Source organism: Dermacentor andersoni, chromosome 1 (assembly GCF_023375885.2).
Source record: "Dermacentor andersoni chromosome 1, qqDerAnde1_hic_scaffold, whole genome shotgun sequence".
Taxonomy (NCBI): Eukaryota; Metazoa; Arthropoda; class Arachnida; order Ixodida; family Ixodidae; genus Dermacentor; species Dermacentor andersoni.
The window spans coordinates 31,045,478-31,063,377 of NC_092814.1; the positions used below are offsets into that span (position 1 = coordinate 31,045,478).

At 45.1% G+C, this 17,900-nt stretch overlaps 1 protein-coding gene across 3 annotated transcripts in view; it reads right to left on the bottom strand.

Annotated features, from left to right (window-relative positions):
* Positions 1 to 350: 350 nt before the first annotated feature.
* The window catches only part of BI-1 (Bax Inhibitor-1), a 42,598-nt gene continuing 25,048 nt past the window's right edge, over positions 351 to 17,900 (bottom strand). Inside the window, exons 5-9 of one of the 3 annotated variants that reach the window (XM_055061287.1) lie at positions 11,396 to 11,475; positions 11,070 to 11,170; positions 1,620 to 1,689; positions 1,457 to 1,486; positions 525 to 1,240 (exon numbers count right to left, since the gene is read on the bottom strand). In XM_055061287.1, the coding sequence (XP_054917262.1) occupies positions 1,211 to 1,240; positions 1,457 to 1,486; positions 1,620 to 1,689; positions 11,070 to 11,170; positions 11,396 to 11,475 (311 nt within the window). In that variant the 3' untranslated portion in view covers positions 525 to 1,210. Of the gene's footprint in view, positions 495 to 524; positions 1,241 to 1,456; positions 1,487 to 1,619; positions 1,690 to 11,069; positions 11,171 to 11,395; positions 11,476 to 17,900 lie in introns of those variants that run through there. The other 2 variants (XM_050194240.3, XM_050194241.3) reach the window with 2 other exon arrangements.

Here is a 17,900-nt window from a genome sequence, read left to right on the forward strand (position 1 = left end):
CGCCTGATGACCTCACTGTAAATGCTAGCTGAAACGTGTTTGATGTGGTTTATAGGGTAAACCAGAAATTCTACGGTACCAATTTTGGCTATATAACTGTCGTGGCCATTGCACTTAAAGAAATGCATGCTACATACTTCACAACACCACGTCAAATAGAGCATATAAATTTATTTTTTGTTGCTCAATTGCACGTCTTTGGGAAGACATGCTAAAAGGATGTATGCAGAATTCATTTAGTGCAAACCACTTTAGATAAAAGGAAGTGTCATACACTACATATAATTTCATGTTCTCGAAGAGAAGTGACTGATATCGATGCAACACAATATAGCCAATGAAGACAACACTTTTGATATAGCTGAACCATCTTTAGTGAATTTTTATAAAGAGTGCCAATGACAAAAGGTTCAAGGGTAACGGTGCCCCACTCAATACTTAGCATGACCACCGGAATGTTTCTTCTCTTCATCATCTGAGTCGTTCTCAGATTTCTGGAAGCAAGAAAGATGACCAACACTGTATACTGCTGACCTAGAACTCTGACAACTTTTATTGAGCCACAAAAATACACCCACAAACGCAGAGCACAACCCACTAATGCAAAGTATGATTGTCAGCTCTTACTTTTCATGTGAATTCAAGTTTCGCAACGTGCATGTTGTACTGTGAATCCCAATGCATCACTAATCCCCAATGCACAAACATTTTGGGACAGGCATTGCAAATGTACATTGGTTAGATGCATGAACAAGATGTACACAATACTTGTATACAAAAAGCAAAATACTCTAGCACTCCACATCACAGTGAAAATAAAAACAAAATGTCTATTACCTACTACAGATTTACACAGAATGTTAGCTTTACACTTTCAGCAATTAAAACCATAGCCCTGAATGAAAAATTAAACATCTGAAACATACATAAGTTGCCAGTTAAACATTCACCTTCAACACAAAACAGGAGTTATGCCGAATTATCAAGGTCCTGGTCACAAGAATATGCAGCACAACAGCTCACGTTGGCATCCTCCATCAGAGCTGTGTGCACGTGCTGCAGGTTTCTTTTTTCTTTAAGGGTAAATATTCTAGTGGAGTGGACTTTGACAAGTGCTTGGCAAACTTGGACTGACTGGCTACAGGAAACTGAACGGGGGGTGTAGGTTTGTCAACCAAGGGACCACCATATCTCCGCAAGCGGCGAGACATCAGTTCCGCTTTTCACGCCTGCTACTCTCCTGGAACGGACAAAGGGGGCCATCGTTAAGGAAAAGGGAATGTGGAAGCAGCAGTGCAAGTGCTCTTTCAATACCATGAGCCAACAATGGGAAGGGGTGAGCAGGGCATGGAAGTGTAGCAAATCAAGCAGGAAACAAGGTGCACATGAAATTGGAAAGTACAGCTATGGCAGAATGCTGAGCAGTCTTTTTTTTTTGCGAGCTGCACTGCCTCACCTTATTTCCATTCCTCTGAGACTGCACAAGCTACAACAAACAAAAGCCAACTCACAACATCGAATTGACAACCTCAATAAAGATAACTGGCTGGCTAAATATGTGCCAGAAAACTACTGATGAAATAGACTCACTGTAATTGATTAAATTCATGTGATCGTACCTTCTGAGTCAAAATGATGAGCAGACGTCTAAAGATGCTAATGAAGTCCAGGAACAAGTCAACAGAGTGTCTGCAACAGAAAAGGTGGCTTTAGTTGCTACATAGTACACACTAGCACTAGCAAATGTTTAGAAGATCAAGCAGAGACCTACTGAACACTTAATAAATAATAGTTTTCTTGTCTACTCAGTGACTGATACATCGCACTTGGCAACAAAAGTTGGTGGAAGGATGCTTTTAGATCATCTCTATGAGCACACTCGAAAAATGGACACACAGGCCAGTTTCAAAGCAAGAGTGGTGGGCCACCAGGGAACACTTCAATGCAATTTGGTCGGCTTGCGTAGTCCAGAATTTTATCCTCGACAGTACACCCAGCACATTTTCATCAACTGAATGCCTCTGAGAAACTGTGTCACATTATGATTATGTTATCATTCTATTTGGCATCTTGAGCCAAACAAGAACAAGGTAAAAGCGGGAGCCGACGTTTCGACAAGTGGACTCCTTTTTTGACCTTGAAAAAGACAAGTTCACTTGTTGAAACGTTGGCTCCCGCTTTTATCTTGTTCTCGTTTGGCTCATCATCTTGAATTTCCATCTTGCGCCTTCCCCGTGTCTATTTGGCATCTTGCATTTTTAGTGAACTACCATTACGTTAACTGATCTTCCTGTGCACTTTCTTCAGCATAAAAACTCTTGTAAGAAAAAGAAAAGTGCTCAACTGACTGCAACCAACTGGCAATCATTCTAGCTTCTGCGATCTGTAAGATAATTAAGGGCAAATACATACAAAAAAATAGAAGGTACACTTACAATTAACGCATTTGTAAAAAAAAATCGATAAGGACTAAAAGTGCTCACATTAGCCCCAAGGCAGGTATCACAGTACACTTTTCCTCTTTCCGATTACCAGCCTAGCTTGCCAGCCTTCTTTTGCCAAAGTGCAGCTCTGTCTGTATAATAGAGTCAACACTGGTCGGTTCACTCATCCACTTCTATGTGCAGCAATATGGGTGCTCCTAGAACATTCACTCGGGCAATGTTGCTTGCATTAAAGGGACCCTGAAACGATTGACGATTCTGTACAAACATACTGAGTCTGATAACACCAGTTAGAGTAGGTCCTTCTGATCATTAATTGAGGCATCTAAGTGCTCCTGCGTAAAGAGTGTTATTTATTATAAGGTGTTAAAAATGTACATCGCTGCTGATCGCAGCACACTGCTCGGCTGAATTATCAGCCGCCCCTACCCATTTGACGTAAATTGCCCTAATGACGTCAGTAGGGCAAGCTATCCGATTGGCTGCCCAGGGCGCGTCATTGATAATTTTTCCAACTTTATGGTGAACAAATGATGTTCGTAATAGTTGTAATGTTAGTTCATTTGTTTTTATAAAGAGAAAGTACCAAAGAGAATGCACAAGAACAATTTCTCAGTACACTTAAGCACTTCCGGCACACAGCAAGTGTCAAGAGCGGTCAGTGTCGGTCTGTCTTTTCGTGAGCACCATGAATCGCCTTTGTTGCATTGTGGGCTGCAAGCGTAGCGACTGGCAATATGTCAAGCTGCAACACCGTGCCCCTGTGCAAGGCAGCAGACGAGCAGAGTGGCTGCAGCGCATCGGATTATCGGTATCTGATCGGCGCCAGGATTTGTGCGTTTGCGGCCGCCACTTTACACAGGAGGATTACTACCACAATAGCGTTTCGCGAGCCTGGTATTCGGGTAAACGCAAGTGAGAGGACAGGGCCTGGCCACTTGACCGTGCCATTTCACAAGAAGTGCAAATGTGAATGATCTGAGTGAGCACAGTGCAGCCACCTAGTGGCACAAAGCTCAAACAAATACAGTAGCAGTAACGAAGTGTATTCTTTGCTGCCGGTGTAAATTTTTCGCAGGAGCATAATCGTTAACATGCTGTTTTTGTAAATGTTGTTAGAGCAACATTAGCTCTTTTTTTGGCTGGTTAAGCTCTGCGCGAACAGGTGGCTGGATCGTGCAGACCGATCAGGCCGCTTACGTACGTTTACGCTAAAGTTGCTTTATGAGTTTGAGTTTAGCTTCCACCCATCCATCGAAAGGCCCAGCTTGTCTGTGGTTACAGGAATACCAGACACGTTCGGTGCTGCGACAGAATGCTCGCAAAGCAGGCTGCTTCGATAGCTCTCGTTTGGGGTCGACTGCCAAGCAGCTGGTGGAGAGGTTGGAGATGCTTCGCATGCTAGCTCCTAGACAACCGGAAGCAGACGACACTACATGCCATCATGACGCAGATCCAGTGAAGACGGAGCTTAGCCCTGATCACTCGGCAAACATGTTGAGGAGAAAATGCATGGCTATGGAGGAGGGTAACTTGTAATTGTCCGCAGCTCTCTTAATACGAGACGCTTCACACAAATTGTGGTGCAAATGATTAACTTTAGCTGTACCCTACGCGTCTACAATATTTGAACTGTTTCAGGGGCCTTTTAAACATCACATCACTCAATGTTGCCAATTTCAGCGCCTATAGCAAAGCAAGCTTCTTGTGGAGTAACCATCCTAAACATTACTCAAGTTTTGGATTTGGCCCTGGAAATATTTATAATGAAGTCAAGTCTTTGAAAGTTCAACCTGAAGTTCTTTGTGAAGTTTATTGAGCACACTGCAGATGAAGGTGCACCACGTGTTTTTCTTTTAAGCCCCAAATTTTTGTACAAATTTACGTTAAATGTACAATCAAGCCTCCCAAAAAGACAATGTTCTCTAAACTTGTACATCTCCATCAAGCTAATCTGTAGAATTATCAAATGCAAATAACTGCAGCAAGTAAACCTTCTGTGGTAGGACAAGGACTTGTAAACAGATGGCTTTTTGCCTTTGTTTTCCTCGTCCAATTTGCACAGCTTTGCACTCTGGCTAAACATACCCAATGCACTCTAACAAGAATTCAACATACTAGCCATGGGAATCTGCAGCCTCAGCAGACAAAAAGTTTGCTGTTCCTTTCAATTAAACGTGGTCACCCGTGAAATTTTACCAACAAAATCTATAGAAAATTGTGCCATGGACGAGTGTCACTGATACAATTATGAACAAAAGCCATAAAGTGATGCTACTGGCCCAACCCATTTTAGAGCAGCTTTTGGAGCAGCCAAAAAAGCATTCTGGAGCAGTAAAATGGACTTTCGGCGCAGGTTTATGAAAGCAATTGCAGACGGTATTATATGGGGCTTTTACAGTGGGAAATGCACGTGAAAGGAGTAAGCAGTGACTGGTTCATAAATTCAAACACAAAAAATGACCCCCCCCCCCCCCTTTTTTATCGCAGTCCTTATTGTGCACTGCGACAAGTGTGAAGCATGGAAGCACTTGGACGTGTTACGTGCAGAATGCAGAAGCGTTTTGGAGACCTTAAGCGTGATATTGCTCCTATAAATGTAACCTTCAAAATGGAGCACTCATTTAAAAAGAAAGAAAGAAAAAGAAAAGTTGGGAAAAGTACTGCTAGTGGTATGAAATATTTACTTATTTTTCCCTGTGCTGCAATTCATTGACAACCATCTATTTGAAATACTGTGATCGTAGACACAGCTGGAGCGGTTTGCTTTCGCTCGTCACGCAGCTCGATGGGCGTCATGCACATGTAATGGTGTCAGATTAGGCTGTGATCAGCAAATTCCCTCCGCCATTCCGTCCAGTGAGCGCAAAAACAAACTTTGTGAAAGTGCCGCGGTAGTTGCCGGCATGTTACCCGAGGACCCAATCTTGGCTTCCGGCCACCAGTCAAGCCTGTGATCTCACACGCAATCAATGAAGCAGTTTACTGGTCTGAACAACATATTGCAGGCCATCTCTCTGCAATGACCTGCTCACCACATCAGCTAACAGTGACTTTTTTGTCACGGCTGTATACGATACAGCAAGGTTTAAACAGCAATGCTTCATCAGTATGCAACAGTGAAAATTGCTGTTTGGTGCCGAGGTGACCAAAATCTTGGTAGTGGCCGTGCGCCATGTTTTTTTGCAGCGAAATTGCCATTGCAAGAAAAGTGGGGGATAGGTGACATATTGAACACAGAAAAGTTTTCCCCGGCCGCCATGTCCTTGCCAATGTGCACGTTATGCTCGAAAAATTGCGAGAGGCACCATACAGCATTCGAAAATTCTGCCACCATTTTACATTGGTCATACAGGAGCGAGAGGTCTGGCTCAGGTCCAGTGCGTTTGCTCGCTGCCGCCAGAAAATCAAGGTTGACCCATTGTCTAAACTACCCGCATGCGTCGGGGTGGAAAATATTGAATATAGACAGCAACCCGCAGAAGAAGCATCAGTACGATCCCTTGACTCTGCCCATTTTGGAGCTAACGCAGCTGCTGGTCTACGCCATGCCACTTCAGTTGGTGCAGTAAAACGGTGCTTGAGGGCATAGCTCCATTCTTTGAAATCACAAGCAACCCTATCGGCGCAGATTTCACATTTTGCAGAAATGTAGCAGGACGTAGGAGAGTTTGCCTCTTAGTGCAGTTCGGTGCAATTGGCACAGCAGTAGCATCACTGGCCACATTGAAATGACCATGACAAGTTCAGTTTTTTTGTGGTTGTATTACTGTTGTAGAGCAATACTCAACATCCCTAACATTCTGTTGCACTTTTTCAAATTTGGCACAATTAGATGAGAGGCATTTCTTCATAAAAATTTGTCACGGCAATATACCTGTTGCACCTCTTTTGTAAAAGCTAAGATACCACCACACATGACCCATGTCTGACATACATTTCCATTGTCAAGGTGAAGTATTTTGTCTTCAAAGGACTCCTCACCAGGTACCCATAGCAAATTTTGATTATATGCTGGAAAAAAAAATTAAATTATGGGGTTTTACGTGCCAAAACCACTTTCTGATTATGAGGCACGCCGTAGTGGAGGACTCCGGAAATTTCGACCACCTGGGGTTCTTTAACGTGCACCTAAATCTAAGTACACGGGTGTTTTCGCATTTCGCCGCCATCGAAATGCGGCCGCCGTGGCCGGGATTCGATCCCGCGACCTCGTGTATATGCTGGAAGTTATGTGTGTTCTAGGGAGAGTTCTGCCGGAAAAATTTTTTGAAATCGGCGCATTAATAGCAGAGAGCAATATTTCAGTGTCGTGAATCCATGATTTCAGGAGGCAAGCATCACCGCAAACATGACGCCCTCTCCACTTGCCCTGTCTAGCCTCCGCAAGTGAAATTCCTTCCCTGCATTCTCCCATACAGGACCTCCAGGATCGCGTGATGCATACGTCATGCGCACTTCTGCCGACGGCGTCGCATGTGAGCTGTTGCCATTGTTTCATTTTGCGCAGCACACAAGGACACCAGACTAGCAGTACAAGTATGTGCTACAACGAATACTGAGGCAGACACAAGTGGATCGCAGAGCATGATCCCATGCTGGAACATGGTAGAAAATGACAATTTCGGTGTCTGCGTGCGTGACTGCACGATGCGGGAACAAGCAGACGAAACGGAAGTACTGTACTGCTGCGATGCGAAGTGAAAGGAAAACATGCAGACATTCGGTTTGTGTGTTTTATTATGTCTTTAAGCTTTAATTAGTCTATTCTAGCAATACATTAGACAAATAACACATGTTGCCTTGAATAATTCTCGAAGTCACGTGTCACCACGAGCAACGCCATGGCGCGAGTACATGTACGTAGGCGCACTAGCATGTGTACATCATCCTCCAGCTGCGATTGGGATCAAATCCACGACCTCTAGCAATGCCATAGCCGCAAAGCTAACGCGGAGGCCACAGAAGTGTTGATTTGACGGTCAACCGCTTCCGTAGTGTCTCCTGGACTCTGTGGTGTGCTTTAATGCGGCTCTGCTTCTGCATGCCCTGTGCAAGTTGCCCGCATGACATATCTTCATGCCGTTTATTTTTCAGAAATAGCAGCAACGTACTGTACCGTACCTTGAACTTAAGCTTATCCCGTTTCCCTGCAACCGCCGTCGTATAGTAGTGGGATTTCCTTGCCTTTTCACGTCACCTCCACCCTCTCTTATATGGGAACTGCCTCTTGTCCCTCTCCTCTTCAGTTCTATCTGCGTCCCCTCTGGCCTTGCACGTTAGTAGAAAGGGAAGTGCTACAGCTTCTGAGTGGAGTCATAGATAATTACAGCTGTAAAGTGGCTAACGTGGCAATGGCCAGGGAGCTCCAAAGGGCATTGTGCACATTCGACATGGTGCGGTGAAAACTAGTTTCTGCCGCGTTTCCTCTCTTACTCGCACCCGTCATCTATATACATGCTCTGAACCACCCCAGACATGGTGTGCACAACAGCAGCAGCCACAGCAGCAGTGGGAAAGTCGAAGGAAGAGGCAATGAAAGCTTCACTTTAAAAAGAGAATGCACAAGGACAATTTCTCACTACACTCAAGCACTTCCTGCACATAGCAAGAGTCTTCTGCTGGGTGACGCGAGCTGTGCGGTCCGTGTTGGTCTGAATCTGTCTTTTCGCAAGCACCATGGTTCGCCCTTGCGTTGTGGGCTGTAAGTGTAGTGATCGGCGACATGTCAAGCTGAGACATTGTGTCCCTCTGCAACATGCGAGCGCTGGTTGTCAGTATTCTAACGGCACTAGCATTTGCGTGTTTGTGGCCGTAACTTCACGTCAAAGAATTGTCTGGTATGGGCAAATGCAAGCGCAAGCGGACTGGGCGTTTTACGGGATGAGCGGAGACGTAAATGTGAACATTCTGCATTCTGCACAGAGCTAATATAGCAGTAACCAAGTGTATCACATTTTGCGGCTGGTGTAAACTTTTGGCAGGAGTATAATCGTGAACATTTTTCCTAAATGTTTAAAATGTTTTGCACTTGGTTACAGCAATATTAGCCCTTCATTTGGCTGGTTAAGCTCTGCATCACCAGGTGGCTGGACCGTGCAGACCGATCAGGCTGCTCACGTACATCTATGCTAAAGCTCCATCACAGTGGTAGTAGTATGGAGGGCCTTCAGTTTATGCCTCCGACCATCCGTCAAAACGCCTAGATCTCCTGTGGTTACTGGAATACCACACAAGCTCGGCGTTGTGACAGAATGCTCGAAACATGCTGCTTGGATAGCCCTTGCTTGGGATCGACAACCAGGTGGCTGGCGGAGAGGTTGGAGAGGCTTCTCATGCTGGCTCCAGGACAACCAGAAGTAGACGACACAACGTCGCATCATGACGCTGAGCCAGTGAAGGCAGAGCTCGGCTCCGCTCCTATCACTCGGCGAACGAGTTGAGAAAAAGCATGGCTACGGAGGAGGGCAACTTGTAATCGTGCATAGCTCACTTACTATTTGACACTTCACTTAAATTGTGGCGTGAATGTTTTACTGTAGCTGTACCCTATGCATCTACAAAATTTATCTGAACCATTACAGGGACCCGTTAACCGAGCAAAGTTTTTCTACATATGTTCATGCAAAACAAATACACTACAATATAAAGGCCTAGCTTACGTTTCAATTACCACTGCTGTACGGTTGTTTTGATGGTGGCAAAACTCCATGGCTCAGATGTAAAACGCGCTACATGCCACAAACTTGTCACCGGCAAATCCTCAAAACCGCAACTAGTGAAGCATAGCCAATTGAGTAGTCGCCTACTGTACCCAATCTGCAGCCCAAGCCAAGCCGCTAAATTGTAAAGGCTGCATTTACAATTTGCTGCGAGTTCAGCGCAACCAGTATTTGTTAATTTAGATCTTAAATATCGACACCGTCCTGGGCACTTTCAAGGAGTTCCAAGTGGCACCAACTCTGCCCTCAATATCTGTGCCGACAAAGACAGCGAGGGAAATTCAGTACAATGACTGTTGTGAAGAAAACAGCTACCATTTAGCTATCACAGTGCAGTTGACTTCTGTTAAGTTACTAGGGGATGAAGATTCCATGCATATATGGACTGTACTTTCATGTATCCATAACCACAGCATGACAGTGGTCAAGATATTACTGTTTAGGTCAAAGGCACACAGCGACGTGTTCACAAACTTTGCCCATATTCTCAAATGATCACTTACGTGGATACTTTCACTTTCACAATATGATGATTAGCACTATACACATCAATGGCCACAGCATTTCTAGCACTGCGATAAGGCAGTGTGCTCGGCAATGTGCCAAGAATACTGTCACTCATAGATGCCAATGCACCTTGCACTATTCCTGCAATGCCTTGTAAAACTGAAGTATACACAAAAGTGTCCGTTCAAGAATACGGCACACTTCTGGCAACTGGTGGAATATAGTCACATATTCTGGCGACTTCAGTATTGTGAATTCCAGGTTAGTCTGACTTGTTGGTGGTTACCGTTGAGCCTGAATGATCAGTCGGAGATTATATTCGAATAGATTTGGATCATTACCGTATTTACTCGTATGCAATGTGACCGTGATTGTAACGAGAGGGCCAACTTTCTAAGCTCGTGAGTAACACGAGATGAATGAAAGAAGAAATGGTACCGTAACTCAAGAAATCACAATTCCGAAAAAAGTGCTCTTTTTGTCGTCTAAGGTGGAGGCAGCTTCCCTTGGGCAATCCCTTTTGGAGAGTTTTACGTTAGTGAAATTTCAAGTGGCTCGGTACCAAAGTGTCCCCGACAAGTGTTTTTGTTGCTGTGCCAAGCTCGCTATCAGTGCCAAGAGCACTGTTGGCCATATACATTGAGGTGATCAGTCCTGGGAAGAGCCGACTCTCGCGAAAGTGATCACCTAAGAATCACGTCATCTTCGAGCTTGTTTGAGATCGAATACTTCTTAAAAGCCACACAACCATTTCATTTTTGGGATGGTACCAGGCCACTACGAGGGCCACAGAGCCCTTCTAACTGTCCTCGCATTTCGAGAGGGCCTCCCGCTGGTCCTGCTATCCGTGAATCAATGACTCGTGGACATCGAGCCGCTGAGTTATGGCGGAGTTTCATTGCAGAGTTGGGCATCAAAATTGTTTATCTTTTGAAGCGGGTGTCATACTCAATATGCTATGTCGCCATAATGTCACGAATGAACGGAGCCGAAGTGCGAAAAGCCACAGGATACTGCAGCACCGTACACATAACAGTCGCAAGCACAGCGAAAATGGCATTGCTTCCTACAAAAAAAAAAAAAAAAAAAAAAAAAGTTTTGACTTCGGTCAACATGTCTGGATTGGATAAAGGCATAAGGGTAGAAGGTTGCCAATGTAACAATAAAAATCGTCGCATTCAGGATTTTTAAAATGGTCAATGCTGCCATTATTCAAATGTAATGCGAGAGCAGAGATCTGGCAACAAAAATGAAAAAAAGTCATTACAATGAAGTAAATATGGCAATATTGTACTAATTGATAAATTAAGCAAGAACTCTCCTTTCTTGATATTTAGCATGCCTTGTTACCATACAGTAGTACCACTTCATATGCAAGGTAGACTGGTGTACTTACCTAATGTAGTCCCGCTCACCACGCTTCCTCTTTTCGATGATTAGTTGGGTGTCATAGAGCACAAAGCCACAGAAGAGGGCCACACCAAGGTAAAGGTTGGTCTGAAAGGAGTTCACAGCCATTAGCATACAATGAGTCTGCACAGAGGGCAATCATATTACGGCACAACAGTTACTACAGAACCGTTTTGCTTTGGTTTGCCTTCCTTACAACAGGCATGGCACAAAGGGGCAACGCATAAAGACAATGCCACAGTGAAAGAGTAGAGCGAATCCTGTCAATATTCGAAATGAATCAATGAACAATAGAAAAATGCAGCTGCATACCTGAAACAAGAAAAATGAGCCCATGAACAGGTTCACCAGGGAGAACAGTGACATGATTGACAGGACTGACATCAATGTTCCTGAAACAAGAAACAGCCAAACAAACAAGAAAATGATTTCCACTTTTACTCATTGTACAAAGGTATAGCTTCTGATTTATTGTTTGACTGATTAATGAAGTTTAATGTCCCAAAGCAATACCAGGGCTATGGGAGACACTTTAGCCGATGACTCCGAATTTTGACCAACAAGGTTTCTTCCATGTGCACCTAAATCAAAATACACGAGCACTCTTTCATTTCAACTCCATCAAAATGTGGCTGCCACGGCCAGGAATCAAACCCATGACCTTGAGCTCCACAGTTGAATGAAACGCTATAGCTAATTAGCCACCACAATCAGTGCTACACAATGAGACAAAGGTGTGTTGGCACTGCCAAGACCTACGAGAATGGATGGTACACAGTGTCTCCTGCCACTCTATCTTGGAGGCCATGGCAAACTTAAGTCGCTGCTTGCACACAGCTGTGAGAAAGAACTGTCTATTCAATGCATATTGGCATACTCAATGCAGGAATTTTGAACTGCCACACCAAAGCGTGAAACTCCATGGAAAGCAATATACTTGATGCATATATTAGTTTGAGAGGTGAATCTAGCTGATTATATCCACTGGCAGGAGAATTTTACTACGTAAAAACAATATTTTAAATACACGGATCTCTATGGCAATTTCATGGGAAACTGCATTTACTTCCATTACATTCATTATTTTGTTAAATCCTGTTTAGTTATCGTGAGGCTTGACTGTACCTATACAAACTGAACCGCAAACCAAGCAAGAACTTCCTTGTTTAGCAAGTCGCTAGCACAAAAACTGGTACAGTGAACTCTCACGTGAGTGAACTTCAAGGGACAGAAGGAAATAGTTCACTTAACTGAAAGTTCACTAAACTGAATATTCACTAGACCAACATAAGACATGGCATACAGAGTCAAAAGTTTGAAGTGCAATTCATGGAGCAAAAGACATGGCATCCATAGTGTTAGAAATGTGTGAAATGGAATTTGTACATATCAATAAGTACAAGGTTCATAACAGTTATAATGCTGCCTTTCTCACTTAGAAAAAAAATCTGTAATCTTCTTCTGCACTTGTACTTTTAAAGCACAGGAAGTAACAAAACTGTCCAAAGAGTCAATGTTTTTGTACACTTCTGGCACAGCTTGCTGTTGAGACAAAAAGTCTCAAATTTCCAATGTACCCTACAACCTCAGCTAGGGTTATAGGACTTGAAACTGGCTCGGCAGTTGCCTCTTCTTCGTCTTCTTCGCCTCTTCTTCGAAAGAAAGAGACGGCGACCATGCCACGACTAGCCGGTCAGAAAAAACCACACACCACGGGGTTTGTGGTGTGACAGATCGCCGATTTGCTCTGGCGGCGTTGTAAGAGCCAGCGATGTTACTTTATTCATGGCCTCCGAGATTACATGCTTCCTCGTTTTGTGCGGGCGATCTCGGAGACCATGCATCGTTGCCGTTCGTTTTATACGCCGCCGCTTTGCCCCAGGGGCACTGTAGCGCCAGCGACGCTACATTGCCGCTGGGGCGGCGGTTTGATGAGGGCGGGCATCGGTTCTGATCGTAAAAATACGCCTTGGTCCTCTGAGCGAGCTCGTTAAACTGAAATATTGACTGTTCCGAAGTTCGTTTAAGTGAAATATTTTTGCATAGAATCTAAGAAAACTGCCGGGGATATTTAAAAAGTTCGTTATTCTGAAATATTCGATAAACCGACGTTCGTACAACTGAGAGTTTACTGTAGTGGCAGGCTCATTATCAAGAAAAACACGTCATCGTAACATGTAGTAGGCAGAGCACTGGGGGCCATGACTTGCCCCTTCATAGCCCCTAGAATGGGACTGAAATGTAATATCTGATTGCCAATAACTCTGCTAGTATACAATACATTCGTATAGTTCTTGCTGGAGGATATTCATACGGTGATTCCTTTTAATGCCAAATACATTCCACAACTTTGTCAAAGTGTTGCAGAAAAATTGCCGTGAAACATGCGACTCCTAATATGTGCCTTCACAAAGAGACTGTACATGTTGAAGTGTACCAGGCATTTAGCCCACCATCTCCAATCGTTTTTGAATCATGGTATTTCACCTCAATTTTTGAAGTGCTATCTTGAGATTTTAACTTTTTACTGTCTGACAGTGCTTTGAACTTTCACAAAGAAGTGAAACTACACATTGTGCAGACATTGTTCTTGCCCACTGCTGTGCAAGTTATTCTCTGTAATGTGAAGATGCAAATTTGTCATGACTACCACAATTAGTAGTATTGCAATATTCATTGTTTACAGTAAAAAAAGAAGACTAATGCACCAAATCGTAACTCTTATAGAAACAAAGTTATTTGTTTTGCAAGGAATTATGTTGCACTGCAAGCTTTTTAGTTGTGCATACTGGCTTGAAAACTACTTTGGAAATAAATGAAACCTAAGCATTGTGAAAATTTTGATGAAGATAGAAAAATAGCATTTTTTTACTTGCACTGCGATATCAATTATGCAATGTAGTGGTCAAAGTAAAGATGTGACATATAGAGCACTGTACAGTATTTTTGTTGTCAACTCAATCACAAATGTGGGCAAACCTTTCTCCTTTGCCTTCACTACACAGTACACCAATAAGCATATTGACACGTACTTGTTTATCGGGTAACCAGGTTTCACTGTCTAACAAATGTTGTTGCTCAGCGCAGGACACGTCTGTGGAATGTTATCGACGGTTCTATCTGCAGTCTGTTATCAACGAACCTTCTGTAATCTGATTGCATGCATGTGCGCCGCGAATTGTGCAGTACTTTCTGGAAAACACGTGGGCACCAGCGATTACTCTGGAACCTCTGATGACTCGTGTATAAAAGCAGACGTGCTTGACCCGCTGATCAGATTTCTATGAAATATGTGCCCATGTTTAAGGGCACAGGTTTGCCTAACCAAATGCTAATTTCGTCATTCACAGTTTTGCTGCGACTACTATGTGACATCTGGTGGAGGTGCTGGGTATGTTCATGCACCGAACGCCTCCAAAAAACGGAAGACAGCACCAACGTCGCCTTGGACCATTGAGTGAGCCACAGAATACAACTTGCCCCGGAGCACGGTCTTCTACCCAAGCAGGGCAGAAGGATCGACACCAAGTCAGCAGCAACGATGACAACAGCGTCGCCATCAACGGTAGTGCTTCAGCAACCTAGAGAGCCACTTACCTTCCGCGAAGCTTCATCAGAAGACACGGAGACCTGGCTCGAGACATTCCCGAGGGTGTCAGCCTACAAGTGGAATCTTGAAGTTGCGTCACGTTTATTTCTCATTGGAAGACTTCACAAGGACTTGGTTTGAAAATCAAGAGCCCTCGTCAACAACATGCCACCTTTTCTGCAGCATGTTCCTGAAGACTTTCACAAGCGTCGTCAGAGGAGAAAGGGCTGAACTTCTACTACAAGCCCAAGCGCAGCTCTCGTAACGAGAACGTCACAGTATTTACAGAAAAGGCGATTAGTCTTTTCCGTCACGCCGATCCACAACTGTCCGAGGAGAACAATGTACGTCTTATCATGCGCGGAGTAAAACAAGAACTCTTTGTCAGACTGATGTGCAACCCACCCACGACCGTAGCAGAATTTCTGTCAGGATCAACGATGATAGAGAAGATGTTAGAATTGCGCACCAGGCAATTCAATTGCCGCTCAATGCCAGACTCTACAGAAGTTCAAGCCCTCTGCTCCGACGAGTGGTGAGAGAGAGAGAAAAAACTATTATGTCCTTGATGGGGTTAAGGGGTGGCGGGGGTCGGGAGACTAACCCCCAATCCCCCCCTTCCTCAGACGGCGGCCAGTCCTTGCTTTCTGGCGGCGTCTTCGGCCATCCGGACGGCCCAGAGCTGCTCCTCTGGGTCCAAGCTGAGCAGCAATGTCTCCCACTGCTCGGCCGTACTAATGATGCGTGTGTTAGTGCGGGAGGTGTTGGTGGGTGAGGCTTTGGGGCATTGCCAGATAATATGATCGAGGTCAGCGCGGGCCTTGCACGCTTTGCAGAGTGGGGAGTATGCATCGGGGTACATGCGGTTCGGAAAAGTTCGTGTCTGAGAAGTCACCAAGTGGTGGATTGAGACTTATTCAGTGTTTTCTGTGCTGGGGGGTAGCGTAACCGCTCTCTGCGGTAGTGCAGGAGAATTTCTCTGAACGTAATCATTCGGTCCCGCGCGTGACCGCGATGCAGAACAGAGGGCTGGACGGGATCGGAAGACGCAGGTGAACGATGATGCGCCCGGTGTGCGAGAGCTCGGGCGGCTTCGTTTCCAGCCAGACCCGAGTGACCAGGGGCCCAGATGATCTGCACGCGGCGTTGCCTTGGGGGAGGAGTGCCGACGAGTGGTGAGAGAACGACAAGTTATGCCCGATGAAATCTGGAAGATGTTCCCAGTGTTGCAGATTCAAGTTAGTTCGATTGTCGACATAGTCCAGGATGAAATACAGTGGTCATTGGGTGTTCCTGAAGTATAGCCGGAATCTCCAAAGCCTCTGCCTGATGCTATGACTTACGCCGCCATCCCATTCCCCCTCCGAACCCGCGGCAGGGCCTGGTAATGCTGCAGTTCCGTCATCCACCGCTGCTGCCGCCAGCTAGCCAACCCATCACCCCACGAAGCATGCCAAGCAAGACCGACATTTGGTGCGCTCCCAACCACTGTCTGCTCTGCTATTACTGCGGAGAAACAAGTCACGTCTACTGCCGGCACCCATACCGTGAAATGGGACTATGACTGTTTGCCGTCAATGCCCCATGCTTGCAGCAAGGTGAATGCCATCGATAATGACCTGTTCCCCGTCACCAGGCCGCTACCTGTCACCGCAGTGCCAGCCATACACTGGCTTAGCCCAGGGCCAGTTCTTCAGCGCATATCCAGAAAACTAAAAACAGCAACCAATGGAGGCGTGGTTGCTGTCTGTTGAACTGACAAAGATCCTCAAGCGCCGCCGAGGACTAGCTCGACGAAATAACACACGGTCATTCCGACGAAGTCTGGAAGCAAAGAATGCACCGACCAAAGACCTGATGACGCAACGTATCAGCCACACGTCAATGCAATGCAGCCATGATCAGATGCCAAGACCTAACTGCAATGCAAGACAAAGAAGCACCGACCTCAACGTGCTTCTGACGACCATGCAGTCACCACCTTAGTGGACACAGGAGCCTACTACCACGGCCGCTCGATCCAAAAGCACAAGGTGCGGCCCGCTGCGTCGCGCCTGAACGGCGTCTCGGGCCTAGTTCTCCATGCGCCCGCTGCGGCGCCACCACTCGGGGATGGCTGCTGATAGAGAGCGCCTTCACAGCTGCGTCGGCACGCACGATCTCCACTCCAGTCAAGGCGTAAATAATGCGTTTTATATTTGGAAATTGCAGACAAAATCGTTTAAGTCGTCATTGGAAGTGCTGATTACGCCACAAACGCCAACAGATTGTCACAGGGGTGGAAATCTGTTCTAGAATACGCCTGAACGCTATTCGTGACGGTTGCCCGTACGATGCACGACCGGGTGGTGCACTTCTATCGGGAGGTTCTGCTTGCAGCAATCTATCAGTACTTTTATTCACATCTCTTGAACACGTACGCAAAGTAAAAGCTTTACATAGGTAGAACTTGTACGAGTTTCCCAAGTAATTCAAGCTAACTTAGATGAAATAAAAACACTTATCATTGCAAATAATCATCAGTAGATTGTTTCTCATGAAAACGAAGCATATTGAGTGATGCTAGAGGTTATTTAAGGAGTGCGTCCCTTTTAACGAAGCTTCAAAAGGCATCTGCTTCGAACATGCTCATACCCTTTATTTGAGCACGCTTTCCATAAAATACATTCCCGCAGGATTCTTTCATTGTAGGCAGGTTTTTTTTCCCCCCTGAAGTGGCCACTTGGTTGCTGATAAAAACAGCAGCTTTGTCTCCTTTTTCCGCTCTTTGTAATACCTGAACAAAGGACTGAATTTGGTTGTTGTTTTCATAAACTAAGAGGCGCGGTTTTTCATTTTGTCCCGTTCTGACTGCAATTTTTTCAACTCTTGTCCTTGACGGGCAACTTTTTTTTTCAATCTCCTGACTGCTTGCTTTGACTGTTCTAGGACGTCCATAATATCTAATGTAGTTTGGCAGGCCTGGTCAAAAGAAAAACTACGTTCAGAGCATAAGTCTAAGGCAGTCTCTGGAACTAGAGCTTCCACCTCGTCGCTGAGAAACTGCAAGGCACTTTCGATGTTGGGGCTTTCTCCTGAGCTGCCGCAATTATTGCTTGCCTCAACTACTGTGTGATCAGTAAAGTTTCTTCGATGGCATTTTTTGGGCTGCACATTCTCTTTTTGCAGGTACTGTGGATATTTGCAAAACACGGTCGGTGCCGCATTCGGAAGCAGGAGTCTAAGTTT